An 18289-nucleotide genomic window follows, 5' to 3' on the forward strand; every position below is an offset into this window, starting at 1 on the left:
TAATATTGTTTTAAAATTTTTCAACACTGAACTAAAACCATACACATTTGTCAGTTTGAAATAAACTTGATTATCCTTCAAAACTCACCATCTGATGGCTGTAACTGATAATCTCAGGTTCAAAATAATTATTAGTTAATAAAAAAACATTAAGACGATCCCACAATTTATCAATATCGCTATAATGAACTTCAAAATGATTCACAATGTGATCGGTTAGAACAATATACAGTAAAATGTTATTTTTTTCTATAATGATCTTGGTAGTTTATATAATTTGATTCTACATAAATATACATTATGGTATCATACAAATACTCCACAGAGACATTAAAAAAATTAAAATACCTTAAAGAAATGTAAGTAAATTTTATTTAATCAAATAGTAAGCAAACATTTAGTTTTCTTTTTGTTTTTGCAAGAAAAGACTTTTATTACTTTGGAATTTCTTCTCTCTCTTTTTTTTTTTGTATTTTTCTAGAAAAAAAATTTTTACAATAGAATTTTATTAACACCTTTCTCAAACAAGGTTTCCATGACAGAAATCTCGACAGCAGGAGCCCTAGGTTATTTTTTTCAACCGTGTTCTTTAAAACACTGTGAAGATTAAAAAAACAATCACTGTACGCTTTACTGCTGCGTCAGCACTTTCGGCTTCACGCCCACTTGCCCCTCTGGCAGGCCAGCCCTCTTGGAAGGAGCAATAGAAATTATTCGAAATGAAGCCCAGAACATCCTTCACAAACAACCTAGTCTTCCTGTCAATGCATTGACGAAACATTCTTTTAATAAAAATATTTAATACAAGACGCATTTCTCTGTGTATAATAAATCCTTTTTCTAAATCATTCTTAAATTTTGAATTCACCGTTAGATTTAAAGGTTTTCTTTATCTGATAGAGTCAATCACATATAAAATCCACAAATATAGAAATTGGCATACAGAATTTCTCGGCAATCATGGGGACAGCTTTTTCTCTTTTTGCATTAAACGGTACTCGGTGATAAGATGATTTCACAGATGCTTTGTGGGACAGTTCTGGCCGGATGTTATCTTCAAAACGGCTGACCGTGAAAAATAGATCCGGGGTGGTACTATGTGTAGGCAGTATTGGAGACCCCCTCATTCTCCCCAAATAAAGCGAAGCAGGGGCCGGGGCAGCCCCCAGAAGTGCCGGGGTGGGGTGGGGGGGCACCGCACCCGCGTCTCCCAGGACGCGCGGCGGGGAAGCCTCGGTGGCGTCAGCTGTCACTGGTGCAGGACGCACCTCCCCCGGGGTGGGCCGCGGCCTCGGGCCGTGCCCAGGCCGCGCCGGCAGAGCAGCCTTCCTCCCGCGGGGGGCGAGGCCGGAGGAACCTGCTCCGGGACCTCTGGGCGTGCAAGGCACCGCGAGGCGAGGGCGGGCGAGCATCAGAAAATCGTCGTCTCATACTTGGTATTAATCCCCCTTTTGGCCTCCTGTCCTGGCTCCACGATCCACGGCAGATTGGCCAGAGTCTTTTGCTCAGAGGGGTCGATCTGCTTTAAAACAGAAAGGCTGATGCCTGTTATGCGGTGGCCGTGGGGCGCACGCACGCGGTGGCCTGGTGGGGCGCGGGGCAGGCGGGGCCTCGTGCGCGCTCTCGGACACACGCGTATTGCCCACAGGCCGTGTGCAAAGAAGGCGCTGCGCAAGGCACCATATGTGACCATGGCGACGGGGACACAGCTCCTGCCCTCGGGGCACCAACCAGGTGGGGGACAGAAGCGAGATGGGGGGTAGGAGAGGGGGTCTGTGAGCCGGCAGGATCCGGCGGTCCAGGGCAATAGGCCTGGGAGGCTTCCTGGAGGAGGTGACTGGGCTCTGGGCCCTCCAGGGGTTTCCATCACCCCCCCGAATAAAACCCCAAGTCCTCACCCAGTCCCAGAGAGGTACTCCTCTCTGTCCTTCCTGGCCCCTGCCTTCTAGCCTGTTTTAAATGAATCTCGCACAGCTGTGGGGGGGGCTTCATGCATTTTTAGGGGCCACTGACTGATTCTCAACAAGCCAACTGGAGCCAAGGGAAAAGGGACTCTGACCCTGCTGAGGGGGGCAAGATCTGGGGTCAGGGAAAGGTGGACCGTATTCTTTTCGGTATATTTCCCATTTCCCAGGGCAGGCTCGGAGATGAATATACTCTCCCTGCCTTCATGCACTTCCGGAAGAATCTGTGGGGATCAGAGTCAAGTGAGACGGACGCGCCTGCGGACAGAGACTCACCCAGGCCACACTGGAAACCAGGACAGGAGGCCACGGGGTCATTCCCCAAACACCGAACATTCCAGCGGCCTCCTCGTTCACAGAGATACCTGCCTGGCCCACCCACAGCCCCCCTTTATCTGCTCACGAGCACCCACCGGGCCCTGCTCGGGCAGGCCCTGCTGGCGGTAAAACAGCTGTGGGCACGCTGCTGGCTGAGTGGGGCCGGGAATGCACTCGGGTTTCGGTGTGAGGAGGGCCCCTTGTCGGAGGCCCGAACGGCAGACACCCAGGGGATGGGGGTCCGGGTGGGGACACGTGGGACAAGGCCTTGGGAAGGGCTCAGCTTTGCGTGGGGGGGATAGGAGGGGCTGAGCTTTGCGTGTGGGGGAGAGGAGGGGCTGAGCTTTGCGTGTGGGGGAGAGGAGGGGCTGGGCTTTGCGTGGGGGGGAGAGGAGGGGCTGAGCTTTGCGTTGGGGGGAGAGGAGGGGCTGGGCTTTGTGAAGGTGTCACCACCTGATTCATGTCCTGGGGAGATGGCTCTGTGTGCTGCGTGCCGAGACGACTGCAGGGGAGCACGGTGGGGCCCGCTGGGGGTGGTGGTGGCCGCTTGGACTCAAGGCCTGACAGTGGGATCGAGGAGGGTGGGTGGGTCTGAGAGATGCTCCCGGGGTGGGGCGCAGGGCTTTGCTGAAGGACCAGACACAGGGGGGAGGAGGAGCCAGGAATCAGGGATGACTTCTGCGCTTCTGACTTGGCGAATGTCCCATTTACTTTCCCATTCACCCAGACGGGCAACATGGAGCCAGAAGCAGCTTTAAGGGGAAAATCAAGAATTGTGTTCTGGACGTATTAAGTCTCACATGTCTGTTACCTATCAAATGGAGGTGTTAAAGAGGAAATCAAACACCTAGGTCTAGAGTTCTGGGGGTGGGTAAGGGCTAGGGAGGGGGAACTGGGGGCCAGAGGGGTAGGCTGGGTGCTGAGGTGGTCAGCCAGGGGCTCAGGGCGCCAGGTCTGAAATAAAGCTCTTCAGACAAGGCACGATTAGGGGTGATGACAGTGGCACTGGCGTGGGCACGGCATGAGTGGCTGACGGAGCGTGGAGGAGAAGAACCCTGAAATTGGGCTGGCAAGGAACAGAGAGGCCAGAGGTTGTATGCAGAAGCTGCCATGTACTCTGATGGGACTCAGGGCCAAAAAAGCAGATTGTAAACAAAATGCCACATGCTTCACAGTGGGAGGGGCCTCTGTGCGAATACAAAAGATTCCTCCTCCCCCAAGCCCAGGGGATGGAAGGAGGAGGGAGGTACTCCGGGAAGGGTGCAAGGCTGGGAGCAGTGCAGTCCGGCTGGCTCTGTCTGCCTGACTCCCAGCGTTTCCAGGAGGCAGCATAGCAGCCAGAGCAGAAGCCAGATGGAAGCTGGCTGGGAACCTTCCAACTTCTGGGTATTGCCACCACCAGAGAAGGCTGCTCTGGAGTCATGGGAGCTGGTGAGGGCAGGATGTCTGCAGGGCGTGTGGGAGTGCAGGAAGGAAATTCCAGGAAGAAGGCAGATGAGGAGGGGGAGGGGCTGCACCTTCTGAACATCACTACCCTGCATGAGGCCTCTGCTGCCACAGAGAGCACCTGTCACAGTGGGACAGCTTGCTGGGGCCTGCACACACACACAGGGCCTGCACACAGCACATGGGGCCTGTACACAGCAAACACAGCTTGCACACAGCACATGCAGGGCCTGCTCATAGCTCTCTGGGCCTGCACACAGCACACACGGCCTGCACACAGCTCACGGGGCCTGCATACAGCACATGGGGCCTGTACACGGCAGACACAGCTTGCACACTGCACACGGTGTCTGCACATAGCTCACACAGCACATGGGGTTGCACACAGGGCCTGCACACAGCTCAGGGGCCTGCATACAGCTCACAGGGCCTGCACATAGCACATGGGGCCTGCACAGAGCTCATGGGCCTACATATAGCACACACAGCTTGCACACAGCACATGGGGCCTTCACAGAACTCATGGGGCCTGCACATAGCACACACAGCTTGCACGCAGCACAAGGGGTCTGCATGCAGCTCTCTGGGCCTGCATACAACACACGGGGCCTGCACACAGCTCACAGGGCCTGAAAACAAAACACAGCTTGCACACAGCACACGGGGTCTACACACAGCTCACACAGCCTGCACACAGCACACAGGGCCTGCACAGAGCTCACAGGGCCCCCATACAGCACACGAGGCCTGCACATAGCACATGGGGCCTGCACACAGCACACAGCTTGCACACAGGACATGGGGCTTACACACAGCTCATGGGGCCTGCACACAGCTCATGGGGCCTGACAAAACACAGCTTGCATACAGCACATGGGGCCTGCACACAGCTCATGGGGCCTGAGAAAACACAGCTTGCATACAGCACACAGGGCCCGCACACAGCTCATGGGGCCTGCACATGGCACACAGATTGCACACAGCACATGGGGCCTGCATACAGCTCCCAGGACCTGCACAAAACACATAGCTCACACACATCACACGGGGTCTGCACGCAGCTCACACAGCCTGCACACAGCACACAGGGCCTGCACAGAGCTCACAGGGCCCCCATACAGCACACGGGGCCTGCACACAGCATGGGGCCTGCACACAGCACATGGGGTCTGCACATAGCACATGGGGCCTGCACACAGCACACAGCTTGCACACAGCTCATGGGGCCTGACAAAACACACAGCTTGCATACAGCACACAGGGCCCGCACACAGCTCATGGGGCCTGCACATGGCACACAGATTGCACACAGCACATGGGGCCTGCATACAGCTCCCAGGACCTGCACAAAACGCACAGCTCAAACACAGCACACGAGGTCTGCACGCAGCTCACACAGCTTGCACACAGCACCTGGGGCCTGCACACAGCCCATAAACTATCCTACCAAGCTGGCTCTGAGCCTCAACCTCACTGTGAACCTCTGTGAACCTCCCTCTAGGCCACAGGCTGTGAGAAGTTGTGCCTGGATGGCATGGCCATCACAGCCTCAGGGGATGCTGCTCCCAAGCTCTCCTAGACCTCCAGGAAAAATTCACCAGGACCAGTGGCTGAACTGTGTACCCTCTCCTGGGCAGCAGCAAGGGAGAGTAAGGGAAGTGGGGGTTTCTCTGGACCCCCAGGTTGGGGCAGCCGTGCCCCTGGGCTTTGCAGAAGCCAAGATGGTGAGGGGCACACGTTGGGCGGGGGTGGGGGTGAGAGAAAGACCAGGAGGGGCAAGCCCAAGACTGACTGGCCCCCATACCCCCCAGGGGCCGGGCCAGCCGCTGGCGTCACTCCCGCTCACGGGTTCCAGAACACCCGCTCCCTTCCTACTTACCACCGACTTGCGGATGCTAACGCGGGGCTTGGGGATGGGCTTGGAGGGTTTGTTCTCGAAGCTCTCTGGAAGTGTAGAGGAGTGTCCCCCTTTCCTTGCCTGCAGCGCTAGCTGGTAGGCCACCTCGAATGCCTGTCCCAGCGTTAGGATGATCTCGTAGGCCAAGTTCTGCAAGAAGCAGAGAAGGCGCGTGTTACAGCAGCTGAGGAGCACGGGGTGGGGGTGGGCGAGCCGCCGAGGACCCGGCACCGCCCTGGATGAGAGCTCGCCCACGCGGACGGGCCCTCGAGGCCACACACGTGCCATCGGCCACAGCCCGGAGCAGGGCCCACCTGAGACCAGCTCCCTCACGGTCGGCTCCCGAGGCCACGGAAGGGCAGGGGTCCCTTCTGGCCGCGGGGATTGGGGGGACCCCCACACTGAGCGCGGGAGGTGCTCCTGGGAAGCCCGGACCCTTCGGCCTGCCACGTCTGAGCCTCGGTGGACACCTACGGCGCGCGTCACAGCCTCACTCAGGCCGAGGGACACGCCCTGGTGGCCGTCACCGCGGCGAGCTGCACGCCGGCCGCTCAGCCGTCTGCTCCCCGAGGCTCTGCCCCTGTCCCCCGGCAACTCCCTGTTTTATCGTCAGGTCAGCAGGAGGCAGGAGACTCGGACCGCGCACGCCACGCCCAGCGGCGCCGGGAGGAGGTGCTTTTCCTCGGTCGCTCCCTCCGCCCTGCCCTCGCGGTGCCGCCTGGCGCTCCTGTCGCCTCTCCTGCCCCGCGGCTCCCCGCAGCCCCCCGCAGCCCCGCCCGGGCACAGCGATCGGCTGCACTCCGGCCACCGCCGCGCCTCCAGGACAACGGTCCCAAACGCAGCGCGGCAGCGGGGGACGGGGACGGGGCTGAGTGGCTCGACAACGTCTGTTCGCGGTTTTTCGAAGCCACGGAGTCACAGCCGCCCGCTCTGCGTGTGCTGCCGTCGCACCCGTGCCCTCCGCCCACCTCCGGCCTCATCCCCACGCGGCCCGGGCCTTCCCGGGAGCACCTCCCACGCTCAGTGGCCTTGCTCCCCCTTGGCAAGGGGGACAGGGGGACGCAGGATGGCCTTCGTCCTTGGAGGCCGCACGAAGAGGCCCCCGGTTTCGGGCGCGGTCACATTTCAGAGCAACGGGCGGGGAGCATCGGCGCTTACACTCAAGTGGGGAAAACGCCGCGGGGACGGAGACGGGGTTTGACAAAGGACGCGTGTGTGTCCTCCGAGCCACGTGTTATGCCATAATGGCCGAGAGGACAGATGCTGCTTGTTGGAGACACACAGCCGGCCCAGCACCTCCGGCAGCGAACACTGCGCCTGTGTGTGCCTCCGAGGTGAGTCGGCCTAGTCGGCTAGTGACGCTCCAGCAGGTGCCAGCGGAGGAGGGCGGGGTGGGGGTGATGTCTCGGCCGTCACTGCCCAGAGGGGACCGAGCCTTCTGCTGCCCACGCTTGGGCTCAGGCTGACCCCCCGCCCCCCGCCCCAGTGCCCACGTGGGGCCGCGGGCTCTCCTCTGCTTCACGTCACGGGGGTGGGGGGTGCTGGGGCCCACAGGCCAGCGAGAGGAAGCCGACCTCGGTGCTCCGGGTGGGAGACGGGTAAGGGCAGGCATCGGGCGAGAGACTCAGGGATTCTAGAACGCGCAGCCCTTAGATGTGCCGACAGTGGCGCTTTAAGAGGGGGAACGCCTGTCATCATTAACCTAAAAACCCGTCGCTGAAAGTGAGATTTACTTAAGCTCCAGCGTCTTCAGGTGAAAGTCAAAGATGCTCATTTTGGGTGGGTGCGACTTTTCACGTGACTATCATGGGAAGCCTAAAAGGGTCTTCAGGGTGATGGGTTGGAAGCTCTGCCTTTTCACTTTAAATGCATTCGGAGTGTTAGGAAGCTGCTCAAGGGAGACACAGAGACCAACTGTGGGACCGAGTTTCCCTGGCAGAGGGCCTGGCTGGGTCGGATTCTAACACGCTGCTTCCCACTCTACTTCAGAATGTTTTACTGCACCCTTCCTTTACTAATAGTTAGAGGTGGCCATTGCTATCTTTCCCATGCTTTCTGCCACCCTAGCACCCAAGGGACTGGAGCTGGAGGTCAGAGAGACGCACGTGGTGGCCGAGAGGCACCTGCAGGCTGGGGGACAGCTCCCCGGGGGGCCTCAGGACACACACACCACCTGGACAAAGAGGAGCCCCATTTGCAGGTTCATCTCCTCCCCATCTCCTGGAACATCCCTGCTATTTAAAATGAGAGGAGAGCAGGAGATTTTACCAGAAAAAGATGGAAAAGGCAGTGCCATTTCCAAGAGGCTCAGGTGACACACTGCTGCTTGCTCCCAAGCCCAGTGTGCCTGTCCCCATGACACTAGCTGCTGCTCGGGGGTTAAGAGATGCCACATGCGCAGGTGAAGGCTCAGCTGGCCTCCGTCTATATCACGCCACCCCTCAGTGACCTACTGAGACACTCAGTAGGAATCTGCCGAATGAGTGGGGGCGTGGGTACGCTTGGGCACACAGGACGGCGACAGTACCAGTCACTCCTGCAGCTGCTGCGAAGAGTGAGAACACAGGGGGTCTGGCACAGGGCAAGCACTGCGCCATGGCATTTCCTTTAGGGCTCAGCATGATCAGGTGCAGGAGGGGTCATTAAGTCCATCACACAGCTGAGGGCCCGAGCCCCCCGGGCACCCGACGGGCCTGTGCCTGCCGATGCTGTCCCACCCACCCAGCTGGACACCCCTGCCCTGCCGAGCGGCAGAGCTGCGGTCTGAGTGGCAGCCGGGTCGCCAAGCCCGGGTTTCCTCCTGCCGCGGGCGGGCGCCTGTGTCCAGAGGCTGCCGTGGGCGCTGTCCGCAGAGGCTGAATCAGTTCTGCCAGTGCCGCGCGGGTCCCGGTGGCTGCTGGGTCACTCCCAGCGACTCGCGGGCCCAGGAGGATGGGCAGACCAGTCTGCGGGGCCTTCAGAGGTGCGATGGTAACAAGTCCGGCCGCTTCTGCCCGAGGCGCCTGGAAAACGCCTGCCGGGGAAACCGGTCACGGTGGGACGCGCGGCAGCCCGAGGTCACTGCGCTGGGAGGACGCGCTGGCTGGTTCTGCCTGGAGAGAAGCAGCTGGTCCCGCATCCCCGCCCTGGCCGAGCCGGAAGCCGCCCAGTCGCGGGCACCACCGCGTGGCGTATGGCGTGGAGCCGGGCGTGGCGCCCCGCGTGCAGCTGTCCCAGCACACACAATAAAAAGGACACTTATGCCACGACATTGTGGACAGTTTGCTACACGACGACAGGGAAGCGGAACCCCACGAGGTATCAGGCGATGGGACCCTTCCAGGCAGCGGAGGAACCGTTGCCGAGGGGCTGTGCTGGACATGGGAACAGTTCTTGGCGGCCACCGGTCTCACAGCCAGCGTGGGGGTCCCGGCACCCATGCCACGGCGCGCCAGCCACAGTGCGGGGAGCCCTTACCAGCACGCCCACATCTCGACTTGCCTCAGGTTCTAATTCAAACTCGTTTAGCTTCACCGGCATTACCTCCTCTCTCTCAAACCCTGTAAGCACCGACGGTGGCTTACCATAGACTGCCCAGCGTGGGTCTCTTGCCTAGAATCACACTCATTGTAGCAATTGGCTTTGTGTATTTTCTGGCTTAGCCCAGCAATGAAAGAAGGTAGAGAGTGTGTGTGCGCACGCATGTTTGGTAGAGGTGGGGGACTGATTGGAGAAAGGGGGCATGCTCTGAGCCTCAGATTTCTTATTGTAAAATGGGGATAACCTGCAGTATCCACTTCACTAGAATGTTATGAGAATCACTAATATTTAAACTACCGATAACACCAGCTAACATTTGTTACTTTCTGTGTGGCATGCACCATGCTAAATGCTCTGCATGGACTATTTCATTTACTCCTAACAACAACGACCTAATAATCCTAGGTTGATTATTATTCCTGTTTTGCATATGACATAATTAAGGCTCAAAAAGGTTAAATAATTTGCTTACGAATCCAGCCGCTGGCTGAGCTCTGATTCGAACCCACCACACCTTAAAACTAGACTTGAGCTACAGTAAAAGACTTTTGCAAACTGTTAAAAAATGTTTAGAAAATTAAGTGATGAAGTTGGGAGGGGGGTTCGAAAGGCCCGGGAGTTTGCCCGGGTCTCACAGCAGCAGCCGGGAGGGAGCCCCTTATGATTTGACACAAGCCACCAAGACAGGGGACCCCGGCCCGTGGCCTGCTCTGCCGACAGAGGCAGAGTCCAACCCAATAGGTTGGACTGCCCATCTCTGGGAAGGGGAATTCCTGGTTTTTAAAAGCCCTCCCCTTTCCTTCTCATCAGGGATCTTTTTTTTTTTTGAGGGGTGCATGGTCGGGGAATTGAACCTGGGTCTCCCACATGAAAGGTGGGCATTCTAACCACTATCAACAGGGATCTTGATACATGAATTAAGAATTGCTACATTAAAAAAAAAAAAAAAAAAAAAAAAAAAGAATTGCTACATTAGAGGGACCCAAGGAGTACCACCGTGTCTCGAGGGTAGATCCTAAATGTAACCAGGGGGTGGAGAGCGTGTTTTACTCTTGAAAACTTGAGCCATGTGCAGGTGAGCCTGACCTGAAGCTGCCCCGTCGCTGTGTTTCCTGAGCTCCCTCCATGCGTCAGGGCTCTCCCTGGTCCCTGGTCCCCACCTGGCTCCTGGCGAGGGCTCAGCAGCGCTCACCACCTGATGAGGGGAAGGAAGTCCTCGGTCCCCTGAGGTGCAAGAGGCCCTAGGAGGGACAAAGTGATGGCCCCAAGCATCCCTGCATCCTACTTTCTGAGGCCCAAACCAGCAATCCATGAATAGGTCCCGGAAAACCTGCACCCCAGCCTGCAGGCTAGTCAGGAAAGGCTTGGACCACCCAGCCATTACCTTCCATTGATGGGGGTATGAATAGAGTGTTCTGAGCTTGAAACTCCCAGTTTGAAAATCTTTTAGGCACAAGGATTTGATGACATATGTGGAAGGATATTCATTACAGCATTGTTTAAAATTTTCACTATTAGGGGACTGATTAAATAAAACATATTGCATAAATCCACCCCAGTGAAGCACTAGGCAGTCATTTAAAATGACAATTGAGTCATTTAAAAAAAATTGATTTAAAACTGTATAGTATCAGTCAAATAGTAGCACCATAAAAGGATTTTATGATTTCTTTCTTTCTCTACAATGTAGACATTTTCATTGTAGTAGAATTATGTTTTGATTGATTTAAAGATGTCCTTAAAATGGGAAATTTTGAGTTGTATATATTTCTACAGTAAAAAGTTAAAAAATTTAAAAGTTCAAAACATAGAACGTCTTTGTATGCCTAAATTTGTGTTTTGTCTTTCTTAGAGGATAGCTTTTGATAACTGTCCTAATTATTTCCATTGTTATTTTTTTCTGTTTAGAATGTACATAAAAGTGAGTAAAATATTCTTTAGAAAACCCATGAATTTGTAGAGTTTCTTTTTGACTTGATCCTAACTTCTTGGTAATGAAGATGGTGATGGCAGCACATCATTGTGAGCGTAATTAACAGCACTGAAATATTCATGTGGTTAAAAGGGGGAAATTGTAGGTCGTATACATGTTACTAAAGATTTAAAAGCAAAACAAAGAACTGTACAACAGAAACAGTGAAACCTATTGTAAGTAATTGAAAAAACTGTATTGAAAAATGTTTACATGCACACATATGGTATCTATATATGTACAAAGAAAAGAGTGATATATATATTTCTAGTTTGCTAGCTGCCAGAATGCAATACACCAGAGACAGATTGGCTTTTAATAAAAGGGGATTTATTTCCTTAGTTCTTCAGAGGAAAGGCAGCTAACTTTCAACTGAGGTTCTTTCTTATGTGGGAAGGCACAGGGTAATCTCTGCTGGCCTTCTCTCCAGACCTCTGGGTTCCAGCAACTTTCCCCGGGGTGATTTCTTTCTGCATCTCCAAAGGCCTGGGCTGAGCTGCGAGTGCTGAGATGAGGCGTGCTGAGCTGCTTGGGCTGTGCTATGTTGTGCTCTCTCATTTAAGCACCAGCCAATTAAGTCAAACATCATTCACTGCAGCAGGCACACCTCCTAGCCGACTGCAGATGGAATCAGCAACAGATGAGGTTCACGTGCCATTGGCTTATGTCCACAGCAACAGATCCATGCACCTTCACCTGGCCAAGTTGACAACTGAATCTAACTACCACATATATAAATGTTAATAGTTATAACTAGGTGTTGGCATTGCAAGTGATTGTCTTGTTTATACTTTGCTTTGAATTTTATTCAAATGAGGATGAATTTTTTTTTTTGCAATCATTTGAGAGCTTTGCAATTTTGATCACAAAAGCAAAAGAGAATCTTCTCGTTCAAAAGAATTGTATTTATCCTTTGTTGGCACCACCCTGGGGTCCGGAGTGCCTTTTCATTCTTCAGCCAAGAGGGCTGGGAACTGTTTCCCAGGGAAAATCCAGGAAAATTCAGGGCCCTTTTTGCAGGTGCTGCCAGGGCCTCCCCATCCCAGCGGGGCAGTCACCCATGGGGCCACCCATTTTGTTTAGGTGCTTCAGTGTTCACGTTGGCTGTCAACACTGCTTCTACTTGGCTGAAATTTAAGATACCCAACTCTTCCCTTAACCTCAGCTGCAAGGGCAGAGCAAAGAGCGTGACCGTCTCCTGTGGACACAGCTGGGAGAAATGCAGCACGTGGACATTCGTGGACACACAGTCCATCCATCCTGCAGCCAAGCTGGGCCTCGGCTCTGCCCCACCCCAGACCACCTGTGACCTTGACCAGGAGCTGACACACTTCCTCTCAGCATCATGACAGCGCAGAAGCAAGTGGAACAACTGCCACGCTGTGCTGCTCACCCCCCCCCCCCCAGGGACCAGCGGGGACTCCACGTGGTGATCCAATCCTCGAAAGCCCTGCAGCGCACCCACCATGATCCCTGCTTTCCAGGGTCGCAGCGGGTGATCCGTTTGGCGAGTCCACATGGTGGGGGATCCACTTAGCTGAGTCCACATGGCGGAGGATCCACTTAGCTGAGTCCACACGGCGGGGGATCCACTTGGCGAGTCCACATGGCGGGGGATCCAGTTAGCTGAGTCCACACGGCGGGGGATCCACTTAGCTGAGTCCACACGGCGGGGGATCCACTTAGCTGAGTCCACACGGCGGGGGATCCACTTAGCTGAGTCCACACGGCGGGGGATCCACTTTGCTGAGTCCACACGGCGGGGGATCCACTTGGCTGAGCCCACACGGCGGGGGATCCACTTAGCTGAGTCCACACGGCGGGGGATCCACTTGGCTGAGTCCACACGGCGGAGGATCCACTTAGCTGAGTCCACACGGCGGAGGATCCACTTAGCTGAGTCCACACGGCGGGGGATCCACTTTGCTGAGTCCACACGGCGGGGGATCCACTTGGCTGAGTCCACACGGCCGGGGATCCACTTGGCTGAGTCCACACGGCGGGGGATCCACTTAGCTGAGTCCACACGGCGGGGGATCCACTTAGCTGAGTCCACACGGCGGGGGATCCACTTGGCTGAGTCCACACGGCGGGGGATCCACTTGGCTGAGTCCACACGGCGGGGGATCCACTTGGCTGAGTCCACACGGTGGGGGATCCACTTGGCGAGTCCACACGGTGGATGATCACACTTAAATCTCATGGACTTTTATTTTTGGAGACAAAAAGTATACGTTTTACTTAAAAAAATAAATGACATATGTAATACTTATTTCCCAATTTATTTTGACTTCCAGGAAACTCAGAACCAAATTCGTGGCTTAGTTCTAATAATTATGCAGAACTCGGCAGCCTGCGAATTGATGTTAAAACCCTTCCCTTGGTGCTCTTCTACCTTTTAGGCTGTATTTCCCCTATTTCCGATTTTTCTGTACCTATATTTTTAGTTTTACCAGACCTTTCCCTGTAGGCTGAAATTCTTGATGGAATGAGGCATGGAATACAGAACATCTGTTTGTTTACTTAAGCATTAACTCGAGGGCTCCTGAAGTTTAACCCATTCCTGCCTGGATGGCTGACAAGGTCCGGCAGACACGAGCCCCCACATCATCTGATGAAAATGACAAAAAGGAAGAGAGCTGGGAGGGGAGGGGCCTCATGGCGCAGGCTGGGGGGCTGCCTGTAAGAGTAGCATCCTGATCCGCCCAGATGCGCTTCCCATTAGCATCCACAAAAGGCCACCAGCACATTTTGGTGACCCGAGAAAGAACTGATGTGTTTTGTTCTGCAGGACAGGGAAGCTGCAGGTTCAGACGCGGATATTTTGGCTGGATATTTTGGCTCATGTGCCATCAACATTACAAATGCCCCCGGTGGGTCGGCAGAGGTGCTCCCCGAGCTTTCCTTCCCCTTCCCTATGCGAGCTCTCCCGGGCAGCAGGGTGAAGATGCAGACAGTCACGGAAAGGGCCGGACCTGGGGTCCAGGGCAGGGAGCTGGTGGGGAGCCTCAGGGCTCTGCTGGGCCAGTGTGGTGAACAGAGCCCATCAGAGACCCTGGTGTCCACAGCGCCCCCTGCCCCTGAGGAAGAAACCCTGAGAAGGGGATGGTCCCAGGGGCCGGTGGTCCTTCTCCACCCTGGAGCTCAGGGTGGTCAGACTGGAAGTTTGTCTCATCTCTGTGTCTTTTACCCAGCCCGCTAAGGATACAGCTTAGAGATGCACAGACCATGGGTGCCGTGTCCAACAGCGACCCCCTGCCACGGACCAGGACAGTGGGTGCCGTGTCCATCAGTGACCCCTTGCCGTGGGCCAGGAGGCGAGCCTGACCACCACCAGCTCGTGCTGTGCAGGCAAGGGGCTGACCTCCACCTCGAAGGGCTCAGCAACAACCAGCCCCCAAACAGCCGAGTGTTTTGTCTGCTATAAAATGGCCTTTGCTCATGGCAATACACCCAGTTCCCATCTTCCACCTGCACCTTTAAGACTTGGCTTCTCCATGGAATCCCCCAGGAGCCTTCTCTAACTTCCTCCCCAACCCCCAGGTAGGTTAGTGACCTCCTCGGTGGGCTGCAGCCACCTGGCCCAGACTCCTGGCCGCAGGGTACAGGCTGTGCTCTTCTCTATCTGGGGTGGTTGCCCCAGTGGACTGAGCTCCCCAAGGGCCCTCATTTGACTTTGCACCTCCAGGTTTAGAACACGGGAGGTACTTGATCAGTGTTTGCTGGATTAATCAAGGAAAGGAAGCTGTCTGGAAGGTGCTGAAGATAAGGTGATTTATGCCTTAAAGATAAGACAAGACCAAAAATGGATAGTCAGAGCCAGTTCTTTCCTTCCATCTTCTCTCCCCAAGGGAGACCAGGTAATCAAATGCGAAACAAACACAGGCAATGCCGCAGGGAGGGGGACGGCAAAGGGTAGTACCTACAATCCGGGCTCTCACTGGGGTCTCCAGAAAGAAGCGCATTTCTCTCTTGGTTGTATTTTGCTTGTACTTCTTATTTCTTATGACCTGGAGTAAGCCTAGTCTGCGACTTGCTTCATCCATGTCCAGAAGCAAAAATAACTTCGAGAATACTCTGGGCATATTCGCAGAACTCATTCACATCTTCCTGATTTCTACTTATTGTTAGTTCTCTGAACTCTACCAGCTAGAAATTAAATATTGACAGATTGCATTTCTAGCAGATAAATGCTGCCCAGTCACGTGCCTTCAGTGTTCAGAAGTAAATATCAGGCATTCTCCTAAGGTGCCTGTCTGGACCAGGATTGGGAAAAATGCAGACAGATGATTTACTGCTCATTTCAGCTAACTGAAAAAGTCATGAAATGAATTCCCCCCCTTAGTTATAGCAGGGGCATATGTAGAAAATTTTGGAAATGAATGGAAAAATAAAGAAGAAAATAAAAACCAGTAAAATTCCACTACTGGAATGTCTGTAACCACTGCTAACATTTTGGTGTAAAATTGTCTTTTCAACTGTTTATATAGGCAAATACATTTACATATGTATGAATATTTCCGTGTGAATTTTATGTGAAGTTTCATACGTTGTCTTTTCATGTAACATTATATCACAGTTTCTGCGTGCTGTTAATCGTTCTTCAAAGACATGCTTTGAAAGGCGGCGGAGCATTCTCCCGCGTGGGCTGTGATGCAGCTTCATGCCCCACGTACAGCACGCCTGGCTCAGTGACAGGCTGGGAAAGGGGCTGGACCCCACTCACCAAATCATTCTTTGCGTTCTGAAAACATCCTGGGGGCTCCTTGGAGACCACTCGTGCCTGGTGGTCACCTGCCCTCTCCGAGCTGTGCTTTGGGTGGTCACAGAGCCACAGGCCACCGGGACTCCCACGCTGGAGGGACCAGCTCCCAGGCAGAAGGCAAACGGTTTTTACTGAGCTGCTTGGAAAGGGATCTGCTATATTTCAGCCTCTATTTCCTACCCCACCGTAGTGGAAACTGCAGTAAATCCTCCACCAAGTTGTGATGCCTTGGAAATGGGGCACAGCATCAGATTTCCGGGTTAACTGAAGATTAAAGAGAAAACCTTCATTTTGAGCCGTGCTCTTGGAGCTCTCTTGCTAAAATGGACATGTTCATTTCCTCATCTTAGGAAACAGCAAATATAAATGCTTCTTTCATTGAGTATTGCAGAGGCACCCCTCCCCTCCACCCCAATGCCCTGAATTCCCCGTTCTGAATTGAAGTAACGAGCTGTCATGTTCTGGCATGCTCCCTCAAATTTAACATTCGGCTTCCAGTCCAGGCACCCTCCAACGGGAGGACCTGCCTGCCTGGATGCCGGCCCCACTCCACCTCCCAGGGCCTCGCTTTTTATGGTAACTGCAGGTTCCTGCTCCTCTCTGCAGGTCCCTGGGAGCAGGGACGGCCCTTGCCCAGTGCAGCGCTCAATAAAGAGAGGAGCGCGTTTGCATCTGGCCTCAGGAGTGGAATACTGCTGCAGTGAACAGGGTAGAGACCCAACGCTGGGCCCTAAGGCCCCACAGGGCCTGACTGCAAGTAGGGATGCATTACTCATGCAGTCCTTACAGCTCCCACTGGAGGGGAGGGCTGCTCCTGTCCCAGATGGGGAGGCTGGGATTCACGGCATTCTTGTCCAAGCTATGAGCCCGAACGGCTGACCTGGGACTCAATACCAGGCTGAGTCTAAAGTCTTAACTCTTAAACATGATACTGACTTTTCAGTTATTTGAGAGGAGGGTTAATGAATAAATGTATATATGTTGCTGCAAAACAAACTGTGAAAACATTGCAGAATGCCTACTTCCTTTCTAATTTTACAATACATGGGATAGATTTAAGGCACTGAAAACATTCATAAAAAAGCAAAAACAAAATAACAACAACAAAAAAACAGAAAAAAGAGGGATGACATTGTCTGAATATCCACCCATCTTTGGCCTTATGGTTCAGTTAAGTCCTAGCTAAGTTGATTTTCATCAATGGAGAGGTGCCAGGGCTGGTCTGTTTATTCCTTTGGGGGATGGGATGGGGCAGGGGGACTGGGAGAGTAGCCTTTTTATGGGGTCAGGGCCATTCCCTGGTCTCAGAAGCTGATCCCTTCGGCCCTTGGCTATGCCAACGGGCTTTTGCTTACTGGAGGGTGTCAGAGAATGGCTTCTGCTCTACATGAAGATGCTACTTTGTACACAGAAGAAGAGGGAGGGAACCTGTTAGAGTCAGGGAGGGAACGTGTTAGAGCTTCATCATAAGGGCTCTGTGCACTAGAACATTTTCTTTTGCTGCCGTTTGTTTTCACAGCATCATAATCAAAGAAGTTGAGAGCCATTTTCAGGTGAAAAAAGCGAGACAGAACAGGAGACCCTGCCTAGCGTCACAGCCAACCCTAATTCACTCATCAGAGGCCGCTAGAATGAAGTTCCTCCCCGTCTTTAGGTTCTCACTTTGTGGGACAACATCTGCAAATAAGTCATAAAAGACTTTTCTTCTGGAGCCTCAGACTACACCGTGGAAATAATCCCAGAGTTTAAAGAAGGGCTCAGGCATTTTAATTTCATTCAACTGATGGGAAAAACCAAGAAACACACCCACAGCGGAGCCTAAGCCCGAAGTCAGAAGCCGGCAGGTCCTACCTCTGATTCCAGCCACGCGGCCCCTCCAGTGTTTCCCTCCCCCCGCGACGAGGCTGATGGTGGCGCACCACAGAATGCTGTCTCCCACCCTGCCAGCCACGCCTCCCTGCATCTTGCCATTTGTGTCTCCATTTTAGATACTCTCGTGCCCCCCATTCAGCCAGGAAAGAAGGAGTCCATAGGGACCACGGGTCTGACATTCCCCACGCACTCCCAACCACGCCACATGGTGCACACGGAAGACAGAACAGGGAGGAGCCGCAGGTAAGAGAAAAATGAGGATGGCTAAAAATGTCCAAGGCTGCAGACACGTCCTTTCTAGAGAAGAGATGTGAGAATAAGCAGAGTCATGGCTTTTAATACTACTTTTAAATACTCATATTTTACAATGATTGCATGCGGTCCCTCCCGGATTTTTAAAACAAATCTATACTCAGAGAATGCAACAAAACCTTTCTGATCTACTCACCTCAACGCTGTTATGGAGAAATCTAGAATAGCTGTGTAAATAAGATATTGAGGCCAATGGTTTCCAAATTCTCCCAGTTATATCTCTC

At 53.7% G+C, this 18289-nt stretch overlaps 2 protein-coding genes across 8 annotated transcripts in view; one reads left to right on the forward strand and one right to left on the reverse strand.

Annotated features, from left to right (window-relative positions):
- LOC143642845 (uncharacterized) overlaps nucleotides 1–18289 on the forward strand; it is a 92774-nt gene that overhangs the window by 62412 nt on the left and 12073 nt on the right. For all 4 annotated transcript variants that reach the window (XR_013155946.1, XR_013155949.1, XR_013155947.1 and 1 more), the window contains exon 6: nucleotides 17870–17996. The gene's annotated coding sequence lies outside the window, so the exon portion shown is untranslated. The remainder of the gene's footprint in view (nucleotides 1–17869; nucleotides 17997–18289) is intronic.
- Nucleotides 1257–18289, reverse strand: part of LOC143642844 (ankyrin repeat and sterile alpha motif domain-containing protein 1B-like) — a 44682-nt gene continuing 27649 nt past the window's right edge. Inside the window, exons 5-6 of one of the 4 annotated variants that reach the window (XM_077111735.1) lie at nucleotides 5608–5775; nucleotides 1257–1519 (exon numbers count right to left, since the gene is read on the reverse strand). In XM_077111735.1, coding sequence (XP_076967850.1) covers nucleotides 1412–1519; nucleotides 5608–5775 — 276 coding nt within the window. In that variant the 3' untranslated portion in view covers nucleotides 1257–1411. Of the gene's footprint in view, nucleotides 1523–5178; nucleotides 5776–6593; nucleotides 7371–18289 lie in introns of those variants that run through there. The other 3 variants (XM_077111734.1, XM_077111736.1, XM_077111733.1) reach the window with 3 other exon arrangements.

This window comes from Tamandua tetradactyla, chromosome 7 (assembly GCF_023851605.1).
Source record: "Tamandua tetradactyla isolate mTamTet1 chromosome 7, mTamTet1.pri, whole genome shotgun sequence".
Classification (NCBI taxonomy): domain Eukaryota; kingdom Metazoa; phylum Chordata; class Mammalia; order Pilosa; family Myrmecophagidae; genus Tamandua; species Tamandua tetradactyla.